Source organism: Anolis sagrei, chromosome 4 (genome assembly GCF_037176765.1).
Source record: "Anolis sagrei isolate rAnoSag1 chromosome 4, rAnoSag1.mat, whole genome shotgun sequence".
Lineage (NCBI taxonomy): Eukaryota > Metazoa > Chordata > Lepidosauria > Squamata > Dactyloidae > Anolis > Anolis sagrei.
Genome location: NC_090024.1, coordinates 62,782,012 through 62,807,672, shown reverse-complemented (window position 1 = coordinate 62,807,672; position 25,661 = coordinate 62,782,012). Strand labels below are relative to the sequence as shown.

At 35.9% G+C, this 25,661-nt stretch overlaps 1 protein-coding gene across 26 annotated transcripts in view; it reads left to right on the top strand.

The window, feature by feature from the left end:
* The window catches only part of EPB41L3 (erythrocyte membrane protein band 4.1 like 3), a 195,664-nt gene extending 171,675 nt beyond the window's left edge, over positions 1-23,989 (top strand). For 9 of the 26 annotated variants that reach the window (XM_060775089.2, XM_060775084.2, XM_060775076.2 and 6 more), the window contains 13 exons: positions 4,875-4,928; positions 7,521-7,556; positions 7,710-7,775; positions 8,431-8,622; positions 9,900-9,974; positions 11,959-12,681; positions 13,179-13,301; positions 13,732-14,121; positions 15,325-15,456; positions 16,364-16,462; positions 18,034-18,114; positions 18,374-18,490; positions 20,146-23,989. In XM_060775089.2, coding sequence (XP_060631072.2) covers positions 4,875-4,928; positions 7,521-7,556; positions 7,710-7,775; positions 8,431-8,622; positions 9,900-9,974; positions 11,959-12,681; positions 13,179-13,301; positions 13,732-14,121; positions 15,325-15,456; positions 16,364-16,462; positions 18,034-18,114; positions 18,374-18,484 — 2,082 coding nt within the window. In that variant the 3' untranslated portion in view covers positions 18,485-18,490; positions 20,146-23,989. The remainder of the gene's footprint in view (positions 1-4,874; positions 4,929-7,520; positions 7,557-7,709; positions 7,776-8,430; positions 8,623-9,899; positions 9,975-11,958; positions 12,682-13,178; positions 13,302-13,731; positions 14,122-15,324; positions 15,457-16,363; positions 16,463-18,033; positions 18,115-18,373; positions 18,491-20,145) is intronic. The other 17 variants (XM_060775103.2, XM_060775098.2, XM_060775101.2 and 14 more) reach the window with 10 other exon arrangements.
* Positions 23,990-25,661: the final 1,672 nt, after the last annotated feature.

Genomic DNA, 25,661 nt, shown 5'->3' with positions numbered 1-25,661 from the left:
TGTATATACTCATTTGTACATTATATTAGAACAGTAGGTGATTCAATCCTCAATCCAGAACATAAACAGATTCTATTTTCCCAACTATAAGATTAGGATTTGAGACTTCAGTCAAATGGAAATTACAACAATAGCAGCATGTCCCATTAAACAAGGGGACATTTATTACTAGGAAATATCAAACCAATTCTGCTTCACTGAAAATATTTTGGCACACGGTGCCAAAACAGAATTACAAACCGTGATTTGAAGCTTGTTGTCAAGCCTGGTTTGAGGGACAAGTAGAAACCATGGTTTGCAAGTTCACATTTTCTCTAAATTGTTTTCAGTAAAGCGGAAATAATAAATAGAAACGAAGGTTGAAAGTATTTATGTGGGTAAAGTAGATATGCAAAGATGAGATTTTTCTAATGTAACTACAGATTATGGGATTGTGTTAGAACAGAACTGCAGCTATCGTAGAACAATTTTTCTATCATACCTTACACAGATTTGTGCCTAATCCAGGGTGTTTCTCATGTTGGACATATTGCATGAAACTTTATTTTAAACTTGGGCATGTCTGCATTACATCAGCAAAACAAAACACAGCAGTTATTGTGACAGGCTATGTGACTGAACCTTTTTGTTTTTAAGGCTTTTTAAAAAATTCTGTAGAAAGCCCATTTCTTTCTGGTAGTTACAACAGTAGTAAATAATTCAAAATTTAAGGTGCTTGGTGATTAACTACCCATCCCTTTAATTTCCCGCTCCTAGAAAAATATTTTTTTACAGTTCTTATTGTTAAATTTTACTTTTCTACATTTTCATACTATACTGTTCTAATAATTCTGTGCCTTATACTTTTTCAGTCTTGGCAGGTTGTTGACCCACACATTGGCAATTAAGCATGTAGATTATTTTTTTACATTGTCTAAACTCATCAAAATTGCTATAAAGACAGAACAGACAAAACGTCTTTGTAGGCCAGGGAGTGATTCAGTTGTGAGTAATACTATGCAGCCCTGACACACAGGTATAGCTTGTAGGGAGAAATTGTTTGCATTTGAGAGGAGTGGCTAATGTAAGGCGAATGAAAGAAATGTATAACCAGGTGGGGATTTTTTAGGCCAATAAAGGGAATATAGAGCATGAGAAATGCCAATAAAATTAAAGCCAGTTGTAAGGCATGACTAGATGTATAAACTCTATTTCCCTATGATGTAATGTACATAGAACAGAAGAGACCTGTGTACAAATAAAGGGCCAGTTTTCATGCCAAAATTATGGATTTTGATATGACCAGTGGATAAGTCAAGAGTAATTCCATGGAGAAAGGAAAGTACCAATGCTGCCTCAGGGCAACAGCCACCTTCTTGCCGCCTTCTTTCATTATCCTAGGCATTCAGAAAGACCAGAAACAGTGCCACAGCAGAGATACTAGAGAGAGTCAATGGTTCTTTCTTGCTCTCACGGAGAAGATTAAATTTTAAATTTTCTCCACTCAACTCAGAAAGTGATGGTTCCTTTAATAAGATTTAATAAGATATCCCATGGAAAAATTGACTCGGGTTTTGGGTTGATTTTTGGGATAAACTTTCTAAACTTATATGTGAGTATATAGAGTAGTTATATTTTAATCAAAGTAAAGCTAATCCAGTGAGGATGGACATTTGACCATAAAATAACAGGGACGTTGAAAGAGTTACAATGAAATAATTCATACCTGAGGAAATATTTTAAGCATTTGTACTTGAATTCACTCCCTCTGTAAGTAAAACATTTCTACTGAGACATAAGTCCAACATAATTCAATAGGACTTACCCTCAGGTAGGCATATGTAGGATTGTAGCCAGTTACTCTCAATGCTTGAATTTTTTTCTCAAATACTAGAATATGTCCCAATATTCTTTAATCAGACTACCATCAAAACAGCTGCTTTCCTGAGAATCCCAGTAGTTATTACTATATATAAAACTTTTTTATTTAAATTGGTAGCATTTGCAATACAGTATTTGTATGCACATATCAAGAATAGGGCTCCACAGTCACCTACCGTACCCACCGCCAGTACACCGAACTTGGAAGACAATCTTACTCGGTCAACGAGGGATCGCCCTAAGTAATGTTTGATTCAAAATGTAGCCAATGAACTTTACCTTAGAAAATTACCAGCATATCTGGTAGTATTACTTGATCAAAAGTGTAGCATGATCATATGTGGGAATCATAAAGCCCACATGCAGCCACAAAGTGGCATTTTTGTGAGACCCGCGGCTTCAAGAATTGTCAGATTTCAAACATGGATGAATGCCATCCTAATTTAGGCAAAAATATTGATGACATATACATCCTAAAGTGTAAGAAGGGAAATGTGCATGTCTATACATCCTTGAATATCTTGTGTAGTCTAAACATGTCCACATATAAGGGATCTCTGCTACAGCCTTTTCCGTCGTTAGAGATGTTATTGATCTAATGTTTAAAGGACACCTAACTTTTATCAGACTCTATAACTATATTGGGTTATTGGTGTAAGCAAACAAAAAGAACAGGTCAAACCTCCCCAGATATTTTGTTTTTCTTTTGAAATAAAGATAGGTCAAAATAGCATTCTCACCTCTAACCTTTCTGAAGTGAGAAAGAATTCGACTACCCCCCTTAATACCACATGAATAAACCATGTTTGAGTGGTATTCCAAATGTGAAAGTAGGCAATATATTAAAAGTATATATGCATTTAACGCGTCCTTCTTGTATGCTTGAAAAAATAGTAGGTATGGGAAGACCCAATGAGATGAAAAGGTGATATGTAGGATGAGAACTTAACATCACTTGTCCCCCATGTAAATCATTTTCCCCTCCCTATCAATAAGGCATACTACTATTGGCATTGATAGTACTTTACATTTGTAATATACTTCATACAGTTCTAAAAGTAATAGCTTTGGGGGATTCACGTCCATTACTTGGAAACACAGAAGAAAGATACACAGTGCATCCATATATTCAACATACTGTTTAGTTTGTCCAAATAAGGAGAATGGCATGACTGCAAACCTATATTTACGTATTCCTAAGATGGAAGACAATCATACTTGACCACGAGTGATTGCCTATTGATATAGACTGAAAATCTCCTGAATGAGACCTGCTTCATGGAAACAACTTGTCCTGCTGCTCTGTGATCAACCTGTATTTGCCTACCAACTTACTACAGTGACTTGAATAACTGGATAAATATTCTAGACTGAATGAACAAGGATAGGTTTATGTTAGATCAGCACATCAGAGGAATTAAAACACATGTGACATTTAACATTAACTTACAACTGAATAAATACAAACCATTTCCAAATAAGTTGCGGTAAGTTTGTAATGTGAAATATAACAAAATAAACTGTTATAAGAAAATTAGAAATTACACAACTCCATTAGAACTTGCTTTGTACGTACACTTCTTCAGATTGAAAACCCCTCCCTCTCATTTTCACAATTGTCCACCCAAGTTAGAAAAAGGCAGCTGTGGTATCTGAAGAGGTGTGGGCACAAAACAAATCTTAAACTGAATAGTTCATATTCCTGGTAGGTTTGCTTTCTTACAAAAACAGTATATTTTGTTACATTTCATATTATATGCTATTTGAAACCCATGTGGGTTTATTCAATTATAAGTGCATGTTTGCATCTATATGCTGGTTAACTCCTGTGATTTGGGAGTTGGTTCTGTACGTGGTTTTCATGACTTCTCTTAGAGCCAACACTACTCTCACCCAATTCTCACAGGGCTATCAGAAACTAACACAGACTTATAGCCGTGCCATGGTTATGACCAGTAATGTGTTAGTGATGCTAGCAGAATCTGAATGGTTAAAAATGGAGTCCCTTTATAGCATTGAGTTGTCTTTAAATGTTAATTTTATAGGAATGATTTATTAAAACGAGAAGTTTATTCAACCCCATCCTAACTAACACAATTATTATTTTTAAATTAATTCTACCTGTAACTGTAGTTCATTTTCAGGCACCATTATCTGTTCAGGTATTCATGATACATTCTAAATCATCAATAGGTTAAGATAGATAATGCTGTGGTTTGTTTCACTTTGATCATTTGTATCGACTAAATGTCAGTGTTCTTTTCTTTTTAAAATATTTTGGTCTTGTTTTGTAAACTGGAATGAAAACTACTGCCTTTATGTTGGTTTAGTATTTCCTTGCAGTTTTGGAATTAGTCATCAGAATCTCTGCCTGAGCAATTACAGATGTTTGTATAATTGTAATTCTCTCAAAGGCATGATGTAGCAGATTCTGTTATCTTTAACCATGTTTGTTTAACCTCTATAGTAATGCAGACAGCTTTATGGCCATTTTCTATGTGAGGAAAATAAAACCTGTACAAATGAGGGGCTGAAAGTCAGGTGACTGTTAAAGTAGCTGTATATGTATAAAACCAAATTATATTTTTTCCTTTCTAAATATAATGTTGAATCCACTATCAACATTTTTTGTATTTTTTCATGAAAAGTATACATGAAAAAGTGTTTTCACAGTGTTTACTTCTTCTTAAAGCCACCTGGCTTTCCTTGGAAGAATTCAGAGCTCCAAGTACATACTTTTTTTTTTAAAAAAAAAACCCATTTTGTTTGGCTACTAAAGCTTCAATACAAAAGCCACATACTTTGTACAGTATACCTTGAGCCTTCCTCTGAGCCTGGTCTGTTTATTTCTGCTTTTGCTTCTTTTAAATTGTCAGTAGTTTGAAAAACAACCCAGGTGCAGTTCACAGGGATAATACTGTAAAATACCTTATGACTTAGGTTTGCTTACAAATGGAGTTTATTCTTTATTCTTCCTTACCTCCTGGAACCTGGCTACTTTTGCCACAAAACAGACCGACAGTGAAAGGACGGATACTGCAGCTGATGGTGAAACCACTGCCACAGAGGTTTGTATTATTGATTTTTGCCAGAAAATATATCATATACCATACAACAAAGCAGGTCCATCCATGCCACTGTGTATATTTATTAATGAAACTGAGCATAACTCTTTACAAGATATTTGGACTTGGATTCTATTCTTAGAATACACAATACATGCTTGCATTGTAATTTTTTGTGTATCTGTGTAAATCCGTTGTAGACCATTCTGGATTTCCAGGTGTTTTTACATTGCAATTTGCATGGTTTCACCATTGCCTGTGTTTATGGGGATTGCAATCCTACATCTTGGAAGGACACATTTTCAGGGTTTTTCACACCACGGTCTGGGTTAGAAAATACTAGTCTTCCTTTTAAAATTTACCTTTACTTAACTTTAAAGGGAAAGCTCTCATTAATTGCACTAAGGAAAGGGTCCTTCATATATATCTCCATTTTTGCTAAGTCGAAAAGTGCCCAACTGTGGTCCTGATTAAAGTAAACCCCTACACATCTACCTTAAAGTACAATATTTTAAAATCCCCTGATAGAGTAGATAATTTGAATCAGAACAACATTCTAATCTGACATTTACTGTCACGGGTCAATTGAAGTTTTTTGCCCATGGTGAATGGTGTGCATTCACATATGAAAGGAGTGTACTTTGGAAATGATGCATTTCTTTTCACCCCAATAAATTTATTTATTTACATTTATTTACAGTATTTATATTCTACCCTTCTCATCCTGAAGGGGACTCAAAGCAGATCACAGAATCCATACAGTATACGGCAAACATTAAGTTACATTATACAATGACAAGACAGACAACTGTACATAGAAAGAGGTATATAGGCTTTCCCATCTTCGGCATCTTGGAGGCTGTGCTCGGTTCCAGCCACAAGCATTTTATTAATATCTTGTTGCTTTTCTTTCTACATTGGCTTGTATAATTTTAGAACTACATTAATTGCAAATACTTAAAACGTAATTGCCCTGTGTCAGTGCCCTACATACCCTTAGTTCCCTGAGAGCTCAGAGCTGCCACAACATTTGCTAAAATGCTTTATAAAGATCTATACGTAATATTCATGTTTGTCTTTAAAGAGAAGGGGAAAAAGACTAATATTACAGTAATTTTAAGATTAACAGTTATGTCCGATGGAATGTCATAGCACCTTTGAGTCTAACTAAAGTAAAGATGCTGGTAACATAAACATTCATGGACTTAAATCTACTTCATCTATCAGAGGTGTCTGATGAAGCAGATAATATACTAATATTATCTAATAAATCTTTATTTATTTCCTGCTTTTCTCCCTAAACGCGACCCAAAGCAACTTACAACGTTATATTTTAAAAATACAAAACAATATCCATATGCAAAACAATAATATACAAATACAAATTTACAGTAAGAAATAAACATATTAAAAACATTTTACTAATACAATTATTTCAGGCAACTCAACAAGACAGATAGTAAACAATAGCATGACTCAATAAAAGTCTTCCTGTCATTACTGCCAAGTGTCTTCATCAAAAGCTTGCATGAACAGGAAGGACTTTAGCTGCTTTTTAAAATATGTCAGGGAAGGGGCTGTTTTAACCTCCTTGTGGAGTTCCAATGAGTTGGAGCAGCCACCGAGAAGGCCCACTGCCAACCGCATTTGCGATGGTGGTGGCAACGAGAGGAGGGCCTTGTTAGAGGATCCTAACATTCAGGGAGATGCAGTCAGATAGATAAGTAATAATAATAATAATAATAATAATAATAATAATAAACTTTATTTATGGACCGTTTAGGTCTTTACAGATCAAAACCAGCATCTTGAATCGGGCCCAGAAAGGCATTGGCAGACAGTGCAGGTGCTTTAGCAGGGGGGTAGTATGCTCCCTGGGTCCAGCACCTGTCAATAACCTGGCTGCAGATCTCTGAACTAATTGAAGTTTCCAGACACTCTCCAAGGGCAACCCCACATAGAGCCCATTACAGTAGTCTACATGGGATGCAGCCAAGGCATGGACCACCATGGCCAAATCCGGCTCCTCAAGATATGGTCACAGCTTGCGCACAAGTTTTAATTGTGTGAAGGCCCTCCTGGCCACTGCCAACACCTGGACCTCTAGGCTTAGCGATAAGTCCAGGAGGACCCCCAGACTGTGGACCTGTGTCTTCAGGGGTAGTGTGGCCCCATCCAGATCTTAGTCTACAAAAGCTTATGATTTCAGCTTCTTTATATTAGTTAATTCTAATGTGCTACGAAATCGCTTTTGGTCCACACAATTATGGCTATGTCTTTGTATTCTGTTGCCATGGAAAGACTGTCCATAGGTGCTTGGAAAATAAGCTCTAAGACCAGGTTTATATGCCCAAATTAGATAGCCGTGAGGCATTTGCCAAAAGGTTTATGCTAACCAGTCCTTTTAAGGTACACTGGGGAATAACCAGTCATCAGGAACTGGATCATAATTAAGAAAGCATATGATGAAATAAATCTGCCAGTTTGAAAGGTTTTTAAAAATTATTCATATGTTGAATATGGTTACTAAGGTTTCTAGCTGTTTCAACATTTTAATTGTGAGATCACATTTTAAAATCTTTCCTGTATTAACAGTCTGATCAGGAAGAAGATGGTGATCTCAAGACACAGGTAGGTGACAAAATGGGATGTGTGTATCTTTTGTGACTAAATTGTTGGTGCTCTTTCCCTTGGCATAGTATTTAGCATTATTGCCCCAGAGCAGCTTTTTGTATCCTTTCAGTATTGTTACCCTTACTTTTCCTTCTCTTTCACTTTTTTCAGAATAGTCTGATTAAGCGCATAAAGGGTGAAAATGTGTATGTCAAACATAGTAATCTTATGTTAGAGGTTGGTATTGGTATATACCAGTGCATGTAATGTATATGTGTTTTGAAAATAGTGGTTAAGCTGTGAATCTGCACTATGATGCATGAGATGTGTATTCTCACTTGCTAATAATCAATCTCTCTTCTAGAACTAGGACTTTTTGTTACACTGTTCTTTAGGACTCTGTTGTGTTTGTATGTAGATTTCCCACCCCTCTCTTTACAAGTTAGCTTTTAGAATGTGTGTGAATTCTGACTATATTTAAGAGCACTGGGTGCTCAAATGACCACGGACCACTTTATACATTGCATTTTAAAATGTACGAAGAAAAAAAAAGCTCTTGTATAAGTAATATTCTAACGTATGAATGCAGTGAAACTCAATTTGTAAATACATCTTTAAAATAGGTATACTCATAAGGGAGCTGGCACTGGCTGCAAGTTCCTGATGAGCATACATTTGGCTTGTCAGAATGTAATGCGTGAAGTGTCCTAAGAGTTTCTGTGCAAGTATCCTTCAAAGCACTATAGTTTCCTAAGAGTGTTGTGGTAGTGCTGTGAGACCTAATCCCTCAGGGTTTATTTTGCTGACTAATAATTTAAACAGTTCAATTTGTTTATATCCTATCAATCTGAATGATCAACATTACAAAAGGTTGCATTTCTCCTTCCTCCAGGAACTAGATAAAAATCAAGAGGACCTGATGAAACACCAGACTAATATAAGTGAGCTGAAAAGGACATTCTTGGAAACCTCCACAGATACCACGGGGGCCAATGAATGGGAGAAAAGACTTTCAACATCACCAGTTCGGCTTGCTGCAAGACATGAAGAAGCTCCTATGATTGAACCACTTGTGCCTGAAGAAGTGAGTAATTAATTTTCTGCTTTCTGACTTCAGTAAGCAAAGGAAATGATCACAACAAAACAGACTAAGTAGTTTAATTTCTTTGATTATTACAGATTAAGTTAGGTTTCATAGAAATAAAGTTTGTGAAATCGTGGGATTATGCTAAAAAAAATGAAACTAAAAGGATTTGTTTGGTAGGTGGGTGTAAAAAAAAGATGGAAGAAGTTCATAACTCTATTTGTAACTACATGCAAGATAATAGATGGCATACTGGTTACAGATCAGTCATCGATTCAAATTTATATTCCTGAATTTCTTTTTCTTTGCATTCCATACAAGACTACTGATTGTGACTTTCTTGTTTCATGCTAGAACAAATTAGTATGGAGGGTATAACACCCTGAATAATTTATTACAAGTTGAATATGAATATGATCCAGCTATAATTTTTCAGCTTCTATTTCTCTTTTGGAGAAATAGAAGACCTACCTGTTAATAGACACCTTTTGGAGCACATAGACTGCCTGCTTCTATACTTAGCATGGTATCTATAGTGTTGTGCTTCCATCAGATTGAATCTTTGTGAAAAGTAAGCAAAATGAAAAAGTTCTATTTCAGAAATCTTGAGCTTTCACATACTAAAATGGCCCTCAAAAGAAACTTTTAGCATAACACAACTAGAGAAAAACATATAGAGTAGGGAAGGATTGTCATATGAGAGCAAACAAAACAAATGTGCAGGTAACTAAATGTGTTTCACATTATCTCAATGTGCTATATAATAACTTAATGATCAATGGGGCAGCATATGGCTGTTTTTCTGAAGCCTCCCCAGGCAACAACTCTGGGAAATCCAGAGTAGGAATGTCCCATATTTTTGTCCTCATGTGTCTATTCTGTACAGGAGCTCAAGTGTAATTGGCAGCTGGTATCACATAGCTCTGTAAGCTGTTGTTAGAGACTTCTTTTTAACATTTCTCAACCCAGTATTGTATCCCAGTTCGATACAAAATTAAATGTGCCTTCAACCCCTGGAATAAGTGCCATAGCTAATTATTTATAAGATTCTGCTATTAGTTTGAAATTCAAGTTGCAACACATTTTCTCTTAGTACTTAGAAATCATTCATGATCTAACTTTGTTCCAAGTAAATAGCTCAGTGAGTTATATTATGCTCATATGAAGATAAAAGAGAATGAAAAAGCATGCTATGAATTACATATAAAACCATCTGTTTATTAAGTCACAGGTCTTTATTAAAAATATACACTTCCTCAATCCTTCTTCTTCATCAGACCAAAGAAGAAAGAGAAAAATCTGAAAAGCGTATATTTTTGCAGAATGAAAGTACTACATTCCTTGATTCTCAGGTAAAAAGGAGAAACATGCATTCGAAGAGGTTACTTCTTGTGGCCTCACATTCCTTTTGATGAACACATGCCAATAAATATCAGTGGTGGCTAGAATTCTGGAGCAGAATGCTAGAAAGGGTATTGGAAAATTCTGTTTAAGATTTATCTTCTTGCAGCCTCAACTTTTGGAGTATAGAATCCCTTCATTTATTGTGCATGCTTATATCCATATGTTTAATTCCTGCATTCAAAATGCAAATAGATTTCTCACTGAAAATATTATTTAAGTAACACACTATTAAAGTGAATGTCCTGTATGAGATGAAGAATCCCAAATGTGCTTCACACATTACAGCAAATATATATTCCAGTTGATGGGCAGATTTTGGGCCTGATAAGGAGGGGCGAATCTAGACAACATACATGCATGTGTATGTACAGATGGAATGCATGACATTTTAGGGTGTAGGAAGATAACTTGAATGTCTCTCTTTGTCCCTCCTTGCTGCCTACCTATTGAAATGTAGAATTCACACTGGAGGCAAGGGGCAGATGAAAGGCACCCTCCATACCGTATGACTGTAGATCCAATATCAGTTTCCTTGTGCAAAATCTATTGTACACATGCATTAGATTCTGGCACATTTTCATTTTTGTAAGCATAGTTGTTCCCTCTTCAGACCTTACATCCCAAATAGACTTCAGTAGGTTCCTGAAAGCCCTTTGGTTTTCATTTTCTCACAGAGTATATATGCAAATATCGTGAAAAGCCCAGGAAGTATCTACAAACCTCACAAATTCCCAGTAACATGCTTGTACAGGTCATATACATAGGAAATTTGTAAATGCATAACTTTAAAGATATATAATTTAGCTATATGAACATAGAGGTAAGCCTATTTGGAAATATACATTGACTTTCCCAAGATTTCTTAGGGAATGCAGTGGGAGCAGAACCTTAGATTTTTCTTGTGCCCACATAAAGAAGGATTATGTTTGTGCATATATTTTGTTAACTAACACATAAAATGTGCATAAACTTTCCCCATAACCCATATTCTAACAAATATAATTTAACTGTAAGAGGGGTAATTCATTGGCATTGTTGTTGCATCTTATCAAACTAGTATCCAGAAAATTATCTTGCACCATTAATTATGCAATTGGGCACTGAGTATGCATGTTAATTAAAATACCACAGTATCTGCCTCAAAAGACTTGGGCATTGATACTGTAATATGTAGCCTTAGGGTGCTTTCAAAGCTATCAGTGTATATTTCCTGCCTAAAACATGGAACTTTACAAGGGTCATCAACTTGTAGTTGTAATCCCATTCCCATGGTTTTCCTGCCACTTTTTCCAACTTTTTTCTTTCCACAAAAATATTTAAGGAATTGTAGTGTGCCTTTAAGTTTTTTCTGTCATGCCAAACCTATCACAGGGTTTTCTTGGCAAGATTTCTTCAGAGGGGATTTTCCTTTGCTTTTCTCTGAGGCTAACAATGTGTGATTTTTTTCTAGAGTCACCCAGTGGATTTCCCTGGCTGAGCAGATATTCAAACCCTGATCCCCAGACTGGTCCTAGTCCAATGCTCAGTCCATTATACCATGCTAGCTCCTTCTTAGGAGAGGAATAGCAATGCAGCAACATTAGACAGTTAATACTAGAAGTTATCCATCTGGAAACAGCCTTAAATATTTTTATTTGGAAGTAATTGGAATTATACTGGGATGCATGTCTGGGACTAAATTTTTGAAATATGTTGAATAGTTACTAGAATATTGTAAATAAATGCAAATGTCAGTTTAGTTTCATATGGCTTGTAGAGTTGTACAACTAAAATTATTAACTATATTCATGTTGAAATAAGGATAGAATGCAGAAATGTATATATGCTTTCGAGATGGCTACCATAATTTCATAAAGTATATTATATGTTAGTTTCCTGGCACACAGGTAAACAATTAGTTGTTCTAATTTAGCTTTTATATTTCAAATATAGGGCACTGAGGACTGGGTTATTGTAGACAAAGTACCCATTGAGGTAGTTGATGGTGAATCGAAAACCTTTGTGACATACAAAGTAATGACTGTGAGCAGTAAAACTGGTGACATCCCAGCTGATCTTTCAAAGACCAGCGCCATTGATATACAGAGCTTTGAGGACTTGGAAGGTGAATTGCAATCAAAAGATGACAATAAGCAGAAAATGTACACCTTAGGAAAATCCTATGACACTGTCTCTGGGAAAATTGTTACCATGACCACTAAAGTAAAAGAGGGAGAAAAAGTGGTACCATCATCCCTTGAAGCATTTCAAAAAATGGAAAGGGCGGTGCCAGAATCTGTGAAAATCATTCCAGTAGTAGCAGAATATGAAATTCTAGAACCAGTTACTGATGAGAAAGCCAGAAGGTTATCTGATGCAAAAAGAAAAGTATCAGAATCGTTGACACCCATTAAGGAGACAGATTCACGGCTGCAGAGTCCCGAAGAGGAAATTGTAAAGAAAACATTAAAGATGGACCAGGATTTGCAACTGCGTGATGGAGCAGGGAGCGTGCCAATTACCAAAACTGAAAAACCTGTGGAAAGTGAAAGAATAAAAGGAGAGGCATTTGGTCGGAAAGATAAAAGTATATCTGAGTGGAAATATTCCAAAGAACCACCTTTTACCATTGCTACTGCTCACTATGTTACTGAATCAACAGCCTCAAGAGTAGTGGTAACATGCAACTTTGCCACAGTTTAAAGATAAAAGCATGACTTCTTAAGGCAATACCCTCACTACCCTGCCTTTTGGTCCTTTTGCTGCCTGGCTTTATGTTGACAACAGCCAACCCAGCTTCTTATAATTTCCTCATGGTTTAAGTAAATTAACACTGTACAAAGCAGGCATTTTTTAGGCTTTTAAACTTTTTAAAAATCAGTATTATTGAAATGTGATATGCTTCTGTTGCTTGTTTTAGAAGAAAAAAATGCTTCACAAGACCAGCAAAATCCCAGCGCTAACAACTGTGCTTTTTAAAAAATTACTGCTTATAGACATTACTTACGCTAATTTAATTTCCCATTATTTTTCTCTCTATTACCCCTGCCACTTTTCTTCCTTTTTCTTTGTCTCTGTTTTTGGCAATTAACATAATCAGTATGTGTCTGTCTGCTTCTCTTTCTCTCTGTGTGCATGTATATGTGTGACTCAACATTTCTCTGTCTATTTAGAAAAAGCAACTCTCCGGTGAAAAAACTTTGGATGGTTCTGATATCTTCACTTTAATAGAGTCTGCAAGAAAACCAACAGAGTTCATAGGAGGGGTTACATCTACTTCACATAGCTGGGCACAGGTGGCCATTTGATTCCATCTTTAGATTTGAATTATTTTAATTTATGGGGCTTGGGGGGGGGGAGTTGTAGAGTTAGTGGGCTTTCCTTATTATTTTGCATGTAAGTATGCTGCACCCACATTCATAAACACTCTCAGGATCTGCATGTTGGATAACATCCCCTCCTAGATTTAGGCACACATAAAACTCTCAGAAGAAATTTCGTTTTGTTTCTTTTTCTCCTTTAACTGTTTAGTACATTGAACATTCACTGGGGTTTAATATTTATAAGGACAAATTGTTTGTCATTTTGTTCACATTTACTTCTACCTAGTTTTTGAACACTCAAGGAAATATGCAAGTGAAATCAACATATGGACAAGTTCAATGTTCTTTAGTGATATCTTTATATACCAAGCTAGTCTTTGATACTAAGCTATTTTTCATGCAGAGAACAGAAGCAAAGTCCAGTCAAGAGATACACCCTGGTGACAAGCCGCCCAAAGAAGAGCAGAAGCAACAACAGCAACAGGAGACCGTAAAGAAGGTTGTGCAGGGAACCGTAATTGTGGAGGAAAAACATGTGATGAGTGCGCATGCGAGTGGGGATGCTGCTAAATTGGCTGCCATTCAGCTGGATGCTACAGCAGAGGCAGTATCTCATGTGGCTTCTAGCATCCAAGGGAAGGAGGGCCATGCAGTGACTGAGGGGGCTAAAGAGGAAAAAAGGCGAGAGGCTGAAAAAGCTGTAACCAAACAGGAAGGAACTGTTACTGTTTCTCATGAGCATGTGGAAGAGAAGCAGAGTGCAACAGCCCAAGACAGAAAACCTCTTTTTGAGGTAATTAATATCTAATGAGCTAATCTGCATAAAGCATAAACAGATGTACTATTTTGAATTTATGAATTATTTATTAAGCACACGTTAGCAGCTATACTGTTATCGTGAGCAGTTTGCTTCTTGTGCTAGGACAGCTTCGTGTAGTTTTTTCTTAAATAGGAAGGATCTGTGTAGAAAAGTGGAACTTAGACCATACATGTAGGCAATTGCATGCAATAAGTACGATGCATTTGTGAGTGGGAATACATGTGACAGCATACAGTGTGCCAGCAGTTCTCCCATAGATGTGTATGTTTTGCCAGGATATACACATTTGTGTCACATGGGAAACAGCCCGCTTTCCTCCTTTGCATGGCAGTCTTGAGGCTTGCTGTTGTTTCATTGTTATGAATGTTCTTTTTTGTTCCTACCATTCATAGAGAACAGTGCACAGTGCTGGAGATTAGTGGCTAATCATGTTGGCTATTATAAATTAAAGAGCATAAAGAAGAACTGGGCCAAAGCCCTAGTAGTCCAGCATTGTGTTCACAGTGGCCAGACAGTCTCCCAAGGAATCCATAAGCAAGGCACTTTTTCAATAGCATCCTTCCAATATGTTCTTTCTCAGCTGCTGTAGTGAACCATATTGCTTTTGATCTTAAGAGGTAATATACCTCTTAAGGTAATATATAAACCACCCTGAGTTGCCCTTGGGCTGAGAAAGGCGGTATATAAGCATGGTAAATAAATAAATAAATGAATGAATAGCCACTGTGACTAGTAACTAGATTTTCCTGAGACAAGAACATTGCATGTTATTCCATGGAATGTACCTGTTGCTTTATCTTATCTAGGCAACGGGATTTTTCGCTGTGCATGTTAAAACTGAGAAGAATAATCTATGCTGAATGGATTTCCCAATTCATTAATAGAAATTACTTATTCCCCAGACAGCTGTTTGTAAAATGTTTAACATATTTTGATCATGTTGAAACTATTTAAAGAAAAGCTTACATATGTGAATCTAGTTTCATAGCTACCTATTTTTTAAAGGTGGCACTCAATTCAGCACTGATTTAGACCAAATTATTGTTGTAAAGTGTAGTTAATTTGTTGCAGAATTTCTTTTTGTATAAAGAAATCAGTAGGGTATTGCTTATATTTCACACATATTGCTACTACAGAACCCAATAACTTCAATGTGCCTACTTTTCCATGAAACAGTCACCAATTGTGAAGACTGAAGCAATTAGCTTCGGCAGTGTTTCTTCAGGTGGGGAGAAGATGGAAATTTCTATGAAAGAAGTACCTGTCGTTCACACTGAGACAAAAACCATTACATACGAATCATCTGAGGTAAGGATTACTCAAAAGACAGGCAGGACTATAATATGGGCAGATGCTGTGAAAGATAAAATACAGGCTATGCTAGGAATAGGACAACAAAGGCCATGGGAATTTGTGTACAAAATTGTATGCTGAAGAATTAGAAATACAATCAACAATTAGAAATACAATCAAAAATTAGAAATACAATCAAAATTTCCTCATGGTTGTATTAGATTTTTAAAAGCTCTGGTTCTCTTAGTTTTTCTGATTTAAAATATGGTAGAACGGGTTACTAATGGATGGGAGACCATCAACAAATTCCAAGTGCTATAGGCTGTATTTCATAGAATCACAGAATAATCGTGTTGGAAGAGACCACATTAGCCATCCAGTCCAACCCCTGCCATGCAGGAAAAGCACAATCAAATTCCCCCCTACAGATGGCCATCCAGCCTGTCTAAAAACTTCCAATGAAGGAGCTTCCACCACATTCCGAGACAGAGGGTTCCACTGCTGAACAGTTCTTATAGTTAGGAAGTTCCTCCTAATGTTCAGGTGGAATCTCCTTTTCTTTGCCAGTTCAGAGAAATTAATTAGCAAAAGCACCTCTAAGTATCCTTACATAAGAAAACACTATGCAATATAATAGGCCACATATGTCAGCAGACAACTTGAAGGCACAAATACAGACAACATGCAATATGTGTTGTAGCTTGCTGTTACAAAAACAAACTTAAGAGCATTTGCTCCATTATTTTTCAGCTTGTTTATCATTGCTAAAGAAATTGCCACTTTGCGTGTCTTTTAATAACACTAAAAACTTAGCCTTTTAAATTCTAGGTTAATGTGGATTTTCCTTCCATCTATACACATACACCTTCAAGTCTCTAGTACGTTTTTCACAGTACTTTGTTTCTCTGTTTTGTTTCCATAGGGGGATCCCAGCGCGGACTCTGAACCAGGGGTTCTGATGAGTGCACAGACAATCACATCTGAAACTACCAGTACTACAACTACAACCCATATCACCAAAGTAAGTATCTCTGAAATTTGTATAGGTTTGTCTTGATAATTTTTTTAAAAAATAAGATGAGCTGAAACAAAACAAACAAAAGCACTGGAATCGAACCATAAGTCTGACTTGCATAGGTAAACAGAATGAGATAGCTTGCTAACAAGACCTTCATACCACATTTTATAAGGAAGGGATAAGGATACTTGAGTTGCCTTTAAGATTGAGAAAGGCAGGATAGTAATATTGTAAATAAACACTTCTTGCTTGCAGGTCAGATTTCTAGCTAGAACATACAATCTGCCTTCCAGATTAATAGCTGTTCAGAGATAAGAGATACGTATTTCCCTTCATTCTACTATCCCAACCAGGATAACAAATGATGTTGGAAGCTAGATGTATACCCAATCAGTACTTTCAGGACCTGGTGAGTCTGGAAATGAAGATTCATCTGGCTGCAGGAAGTGGCATCAAAGAAGCTGAGTGGAATTCAACCTTTAATTTATTCCCTGCATAGATAAAGTGGGCAAGGATTGAAGCCATCCATACACATAGCATGTATTGACTGTATGTACAGTTTGGCACCCACAGTGAAAAGACCATCTCTCAGACCTCTATTAATCTTCCCTGTGGAGAAAGAATGCATAGCAGGCCATCTGACCATGACAATTGATAAGCAGGCGCATAAAGGATGAAGGGAACCTTCAAATATCTGGTTCTAAGCTTATTATTATGTAGCACTTATCTGCAGTCATTCAGCAGAAACACTTATATTCTGGATTCAAACAAGAACCCGCAAAAATAGTTACTAGTGGCAACCAGAAAATAAATTTGTATGAACAGTAGGTGAACTTTCTGGTATGTAGAGTCATGGGAATAATATATAGTCCTCGACAATTTGGAGAAGTAAACTAGGCTTATTTCAGAACAATTACATGGATATTACTACAAAAAAGCCCAGCCACTACTCCTTTGTTGCCGATGGGTATCAGGCTAATGGCTAAATGCTAATGGCTAAATTGTATATATTGTAACATCAAATATCCTTTTCGTTGAAATTGAATAAAAATAGGATGTTTCTTCTATAGAGCCTTTGCCATATTTCATGCTGTGCGTTCAAAGATGGACCAGTTAATTCAAAGTAATATATTTATTTATAATTGAAATTGTATAAAATTAGTGGAAAAAGAAATGAATGTGTGACTAAATGTGTGCAACAATTTTTGTTCTTCCTGATTCTTCTATAAGTTTAAAATAGATTATACCATAACCTTCACCTGTGTTAGGGCATAACACAAGCTCAAAATTAAGCACTTACTTGAGTGGGAGCATGTGTTTGGGTAATTAAATGTGGCACTTGTTTTATGTGACTTCACCTGGCAGTATTTTGTTATGTTTTGTATGCAAATATTGTATATAAATATTGTATATAAATCAAAATGTACTATAAAATATATTACCATTAATGTCAGCTATTCTTAAACACTTGACATATGTGTCTTGCAGAATATTCTCAAATTATTTGTTTTTTTTTAAATGACGGACAATACTCTTACTTGAGGGCCTGTATTTGTTCCCCACCTCTCTTTTAGACAGTAAAAGGAGGCATATCAGAAACAAGAATTGAAAAACGAATAGTGATCACAGGCGACGCAGACATTGATCATGATCAGGTATGATTTATGTTACTGAAACTATCCCTAAGTTCACCTGCTGATTTTTAAACCATAAACTTAAAAGTCAGTATAGTATAGGCATGCCATTGAAATTAACTGGTTTACTATGTAGATCAATTATAAAATTCCTGTTTTGAATCACTTTTCCTCATTTGCAAATTGTGTAATTTACCATGAATCTCTCTTCACCTTGCTACTGATCATGCATGTTCCACCTCCTTCTTGTTTTTGCCCTTCTGTGGTTTCCTTGGGCTAGGCGCTGGCTCAGGCAATTAAAGAGGCCAAAGAGCAGCACCCTGACATGTCAGTGACCAAAGTAGTGGTACATAAAGAGACAGAAATCACACCAGAAGATGGGGAAGATTGACCACAGGTAAGAGGATAAGATTTTTCTCAGGCATTCATGGGCTGGCATGTGACAACATCCATTTCTTCTTTCACAATTCATCTCTAACCCTTTCTATTTATTCTTTCTGGCATTTATTCTACATCTTGTGAAAAAAAAACCCACTTGATTTCCAAAATTTTAATCTCATGTTTGTTGTGCAGTGCTTCCCCCTCCCTACCCAACTTTCTATTAATGCCAGTTAGAGAAATAGAAGAAACCTATTTGCTTATGTCTGCTCGCTAATTGCTATGCATTTTCCATGATCCAGTATGTTGCTCTATAATTTCCCGTCCTGAAGACTGCATATGCATATGGCTTGTAGGGAAAGGAAATCATTGATTTCATTGTAAAATATTGCTCTGTTTGCGAAAGCTTGCAAATGTAATGGCTGCAGCCTATCATATAATGAATAGATATGTGGATTTTAATTCAGTTATCTAGATATGATTGAAATTTATTTTAAACTTTATTGTTTTCTTAGCTGACCAACAATAAGTGGTGATGTGAATGTCTTTTTTGCCTTGTTTCTACATGGCTGTTTGGTTTCTGACAATGGCATTGTTTCTTGAAAGGAGACAGTAATGTATCTTGTTTCTCTTGTCTGTTCAAGTTCAATAAAGGCATGCTGAGAAATTTTGGCTAAGCAGGCATCTTGAAGATAATGCAGTTACTGTATGCATGTGCTAGAATATGTGGTGCATATTAACATGCTGTGCAAGAGCTCTTTATACTCCCATCATCTGTGAAGTTTTAAATGTAGTCCGGAAAAAAGGGAGAGAAAAAAGATGGTTTTCCAACTGTGCATATATATTCCAAGCAATATGTATTATAAGCTATTGATAAACTAAGTCACTTGCAAACAGTTGGGACTCTCAAAAAATATTATCTTATATATTTTTAAAATATATACATTTTCAGTTTTTTAAAAAAGATGTGACTTCTGAGGTGCAAGACAGAGCCTTTAGACCAGTCCTGAAAGACGATGTTGAGAACTGCAGATATAAGTAATTTTCTATGCATACTGCAGTTTTTGACCCATTTTGGATAACTCCACTATGAACATAAGTTACTACCTCACACCGAATGAAGTCATTGGTGTACTTGGTCCAGAACTACATATTACAGCCATGACTTTTTGAAGTCTTCGACCCAGATTTTTCAGCCTCTGGTGTGCCAGAGACTGGATCTAGGTTCTTCTTTATGTCAAGTATGTGTTTTTACCACAACAAATAAATTCTTCCATTTTATTTCTTTCTAAAACCATTATTAATCACACATAAGACTCAAAATATACCTCTTTGGTGATTTATACTTCATACTGTCTAAAAACTTTGGTCTAGTTGCTGTTTGTGTTTACGGATAAAATAAACCCGTCACTAAATATTTTCAAAATAACTTAGAATATTTTCAAAATAACTTAAAACAGTGTTGTGTTATATACTGCATATTGCTTTAGAAAAATTATGCAGTTGTGATACAAACTTAGGCTACTACATTCCTACTAACGGTTTTACATCAGTGTGCTATACAGAGCTAATTGTACTAGCAAATATCATACTTTTGTGATACATAATAGCCAATTTATCTATTATTTTAAAATCTGTTTCTTTCTAGAACTTAATTACACTTTCTTTATACAGGAGTAATGTACCTTTCTTACAAAGTCATCATATACATCATTGGGAATACAGAAGCCTACATGGAGTCACGGTTATAACCCAGCAGGCTTGCGTTTCTCCTGAGAAATTTTCAATGTGGAAGAAGCAGTCTTGATTGCTACTAAGGACACTGGCAGAAATATTGTCCCATTTACAGCAATCTGATTCAGCATTAATAACCCAATATTTGCATGAAGCAACAAATTACAAAAAGCAGCATTTTAATTTTTCTCAACTACATTTCCATCTATACCTGCACGTTCAGCAATGATGTAAAATAATGAACTCATGCTACACATAAAGCAGTTCATGCCTTCACACTTATTGAAAGTCTAAATCACAGTTTCTTAGCAGCAAAACTTTTGTTTAGGGTAAGAGCACCCTGAAATGCTAGATGCTGTATAGATACTGTGTATAATGTTTTATCACATTAGATGTGCCAATAACCCACTTGATTCAGTAAGCAAACAACTTGAATCTTACACTTGTTTTCATCTGGTTTTATCACTCTTATCTAATAAACAATGGTGGGACTCTAATCTTATTTAAATGCTTACAAAATGTGCTTTGTTTACCTGATTTGAAACCTTTAATAGAGAATTATTATTTTAGCATTGGTCGGAGTTTCAAATTAGAAATCTTGCAGTCACCCTTTTACAAGTCCTCATGCTATAAAGTACACTGTGGCTATTTCAACAAAAATGTGTGTTTTCATTAGCATTTCAGAAGTATTTGGCATCATGACTTTTTTAAAAAAATGATTCCCTTCTTTTCTCATAGAACCATTTTCTTTTCACAAATCTGGTCAGTGTTTCCTATCTAGGTCGGAGTTAAGCCTTAAACTGTACAGAACACCTACTAAAACATTCTTTGGTATTGGTTATCACTTCCATTCAAGAAATGATGTCTTCATTACACTGTCAGTCACATCACAACACATGGTGAATGTATGTTTCTGCATTGTGAAATAAAAGTGGTAAATGCACCCAAATTTGTATTGGTCTATGTCTAAAAAAACCCCTGTATTCAAACTTTAATACTATTTGTATAATAGTAAAGGTATTTTAATGTGGATGTACTTCTAATGAGCTAGAATTATGATACTTAGGCAGGTATACATAGAAAAGCAAGGAGACTGAAAAAAATATTGTGTAGCCAAATACTTTCTGTACAATTGTGTACATACAATAGTGCCCTCTAATTTCTTCTGTATTAAATGGGTGTGTAATGTATGTCCTATAAAATAAATGAAGAACATGATCAATTAACTATTTGGGATATTAGCTTGAAAAAATATTTTCTATTCTAAATCAAGACAGAATTGTTTCAGGAAATTATTTAGGTACAATCTAGCACTATGTGAATCATCATTTTAATAGAAAAATTTAAAAAAATGTGTTTCATGCTTTCCCACTCTAATCAGTGAGTCTTAAAAGTAGTTAAATTGGTCTTTGCTATTTTGATTTAGATAATCATGAATAGTTCACTCATATTTTTCTTAAAGAGAAAATTTAATAGAATATATGATATGGGCCTTTGAAAAGCATAAGATATCATCAAAAATGTTCATTTTGCTGGTGAAGACCAAGCGTTTATTCAATTTTGAATTGGCGCTTCTGTAAAGAAAGGCTATTTAGGATAGAGGAATATGTATTTTTAAAGAATATATATATATATATACATATATATATCAAGAAAAACAAATCTATAGAGAAAAATATAAACACAACAGCTGTAATCTGGTAGTTTTTCACAAATGGGGAACTTCAGGACCTGTTCAGATTTTCAGTTTCATCCAAAGGTTCATTTTAGTAGAGATGTGGACAACTTCGGCATAATAGGGTGCCAATAATCTACCCTGACGTATGAAGGCAGGCAGCAGGGACTGCCCAAAATTCCTTCCAATTTTGAAGGAGAAGGAGAACAATCCAGAAGTGCCAAAATGTCCAGTTTATTTTTTAACATAGAATCTTTTAAACAAGTTTCAGCAGAAGGAATGCTTCAACTTGTTGAAAAGGAAAAATTCAACTCTTAAAGGCATCCAGGAAAGGCAAATTATCCTTGTGTTAGCAGGAAATGTGCAAAGGGGATACATGAACTGGGATATATGAACAATGACACTATGAACCCGAACACTTACACAGGGCCTAAACAGGTAGCCATCATAATTTCTAGTGTCAAAGGGCTGGAATTACCATAAAATCAATGAATGCTGTATTTCTACCCTCAGGCAAATTGATGATTTATAAAATTGACATCTCTCTGTGATTCTAAACGGGACAACAGTATGTTAGTGGGTGGCCTTATATACAAGCCTGCCAGTGGCTCTGTGCACTTTCAATTGTCATGTTGGGTTTTTTACTATTTCAGTGAGTCCTATTAAGCTGAGGGCAGCTCCACAAATCCTGTTTTACTGGAACTCCTGAAAAACTTTAAATTAGGGTAAAGGTGATGCTTTGTCTTTTAGATGTTCTTGGGACCATTTCACATTAACACGGACTTAATTCTGATAAGTGAGTCCCAGTATTTGTCAAAGTCATACAGGGGTAGCTTATACACTTAGAACAACTCCCCAAATTTTGTAACACATACAAGTTTGAAGAACTAGTTGTCTGCAATTATAAATATTAGAGAGTCAGCACCATTAAACATAATAGAATTTTGTTCCAAATAAATATGCAGAGTATTGTTCTGTATGTTTTTCACATTCTATTCATACCTGTAAACTTGGATATCTTCTCCTCTCTTGTGCACATTCTCGCCTACCTGATGATTGATAACATTACTATGATGTTTTTCTTCCCGTTTCACAGAGATTCCACTGCTATCGTTTAGGAAGCAGCCCTTACCCAATATTTTTTATTATTATTATGTTTTGTTGGAGACTTCTTAGTTGTAGAACCATCATCACCTGTTATTTAATAAACAAAGATTCAGCACTTCTCTCAAGTGTACCCTTCTCCAATTGTACTGTTTTAGACTAGAAAATCAAAGTATAATCAACCTGTTCATCTCTGTGCATGCCAAAATTGACTTTTTAAAAATCTACCGGTGGCAGCTACTAATGGAATCGGTGTGCCATGTTTCTCAGAATATTTTCATCCAATTTTTCATAAAGCATCAAGAATTTCATCAAAACATATTTCCACCCAAGAAATATTTCCTTCATCAGCCAAAATAAGTAAGTCCTTTGGCACTGATTGATACTTACATTTATCCATGCATAAGAAAACTAGGTAAATTGGCCATATAGGTGGTTTTTAAAATGTGGCAAATGTGAAGTGGGTGATAGAATGGAAGGATGGATTCTCAAAATTAAGTTAAAAATGAAAAACATATTGGATACCAACTCCTTTTAATAAACAAATCATAGACCCTATGGTAAGGTTATAGCTGTGGCAGGTCAGTTCTCAAATCAAACAACAGCATTATTCCTATTAAAAAGCATCAGGGTCCATTCAAATCTGTAATCCTTAATATACGACTAGAGAACCGACTTCTGAATAAACCTGAATAAGATTGTGTTGTGCGGTGTATGGAATAGACAGAAACTTCAGAGGCATTTGCTATGTTGTCTCTATTTTAGCATGGCATACCAAAATAACAATGCTACCAAAAACTAACATTGTTTTATATGATTTGTCGATTTAGATTGGGTGCTCACTATTAAAATAAGACGTACACAATGATGGCTCAATGTTCGTGAACTTGTTTGACAGTCCCTCCTGGGGGGAGCTGTTGTTTTTTGGATAGATTGTTTTGGGAGGGTTGATTGACTAATTCTGTGCCAGATGAAATAAAAAGCTCTTGCCTGTTTCTAAGCTGCCATTTGTCTCTGTCTTGTCTTTTCTGTATGCATGTAGTCCCTACAAACTGTAACAAGACCAGCATTGTTTAAAGACTTCTATCTTAACATGAAACTATGCAGGAGCGAATCTTCTCTTTCTCATTTAAAAAACGCAATCCTGCTTCCTTATGGAAAAAGGTGATGCTACATAGCTTGCCTGTAGAGTAGTGAAATTAGTGATGTGTCAGCCAATAAATACTGCAAAGGTACAACTCTATTAATTATGGCCAGGATCTGGAAGCCCTGCACTTTAGGCAGAGAACAGACTGTGTACTCTCCACATCACTTGTGCTTCAGCAAACTGCTAGGGAGGGCTGGCCATGGGACTACAAAAACTGGGAGGAGATGAAACAAAATATGAAGCATTTTCGAATTTGTTATAAAAAGAAAACTACCTATCTATATAAAAAACCAAACTATGTTTGTACCAGTAAGGGTGTTGCTAAGTGAAGTGTATCCACAGATACAACCATCCATGGCTTGATGACAGTATTTTTAAAAAAATCAAAAAGCCTTCATTTGCCATTGTATATAAGGCTTACCATTTTGTTACATTATGAGATTTGAGCATCCACTGATTTTAGTATCCATATGAGGTCCTGAAGCCAAACCCAAGGAGATACCAAGAAGCCATTGTGCAAGCTTTTTTCATGGGCTTTCTTTTAAGGGATCATTCTTACAATCTGTGGTATTCTTGGATCAGACATTGTCACTAGATGCACAAGTGATCAATGACTGGAATTATTTCAAGGTGCAGAGAGCGAAATACTGGCTGTCAAGTCATTATTAATTTTTCTTAACATCAGGTATGCTTTACAAAACAATGAAAAAATAAAATACATTAAGTCATCATCAAAAACTGAAGGAAGTAACAGTCTGACTACTATGATAGCTGTTGGGGTTCAGCCTGAGTTTGAACTTGAACCTGATTCTCTATTTGTTCCTCCTGATGCTAATGAAAGTATATTTACTGATGCTAGTGGAAATGTACCTTTTGATGCCAATGCTCCTGAAATTAGTGAGGAAGAAACTGCTGTAGGTTTGGAAAATGCCAATGTTCCTGAAATTAGTGAGGAAGGAACTTCTGTAGATTTGGAAAATGAAAGTACCAGTGTTCATGAGAATGTTTCAGAGGGAGACCTTGAACTTTCCCTCCCTTCTGCACCTGTTAACTGTAATGACAACAGAAGGGGCCAAATTTGGGAAGACAGAAGTAAATCACTCAGTTTGCGTCGATCCTCCCGAACTCAAGAATTAAAAACATTGGCTTCAAAACAGAAGGGCGGTTCACGGAACCAAGTCTTGAGTTTTAATTGCAATACGCCGAGCTGATTGTCTCAGTTCAGGCATCGTTTCAGAATTGATGAAGACCTTGGCAGTTCTCCCGGTTCCCTGGCCATAGTATGGGAAGATTTCTAGGATATCAAGTACGGTTAGTGGATTGCTAACAGATTCCAGTATTTCCCAGTGAGGCTTTTGGTTTTGCTTTGTCCATTTAAATTAATGTTTGCTGATTTTGCTGTGGCTTTTGACTTGCATTTTTCCTTTATTTTGTAACCATTTTTCTTCAATAAAAAAGGATTGTTTTTCACAGCCAAGTGCAGTGGATAGTTATCTTAGGGCCTCGTTCCCTGCTCTGGATTGCAACAAT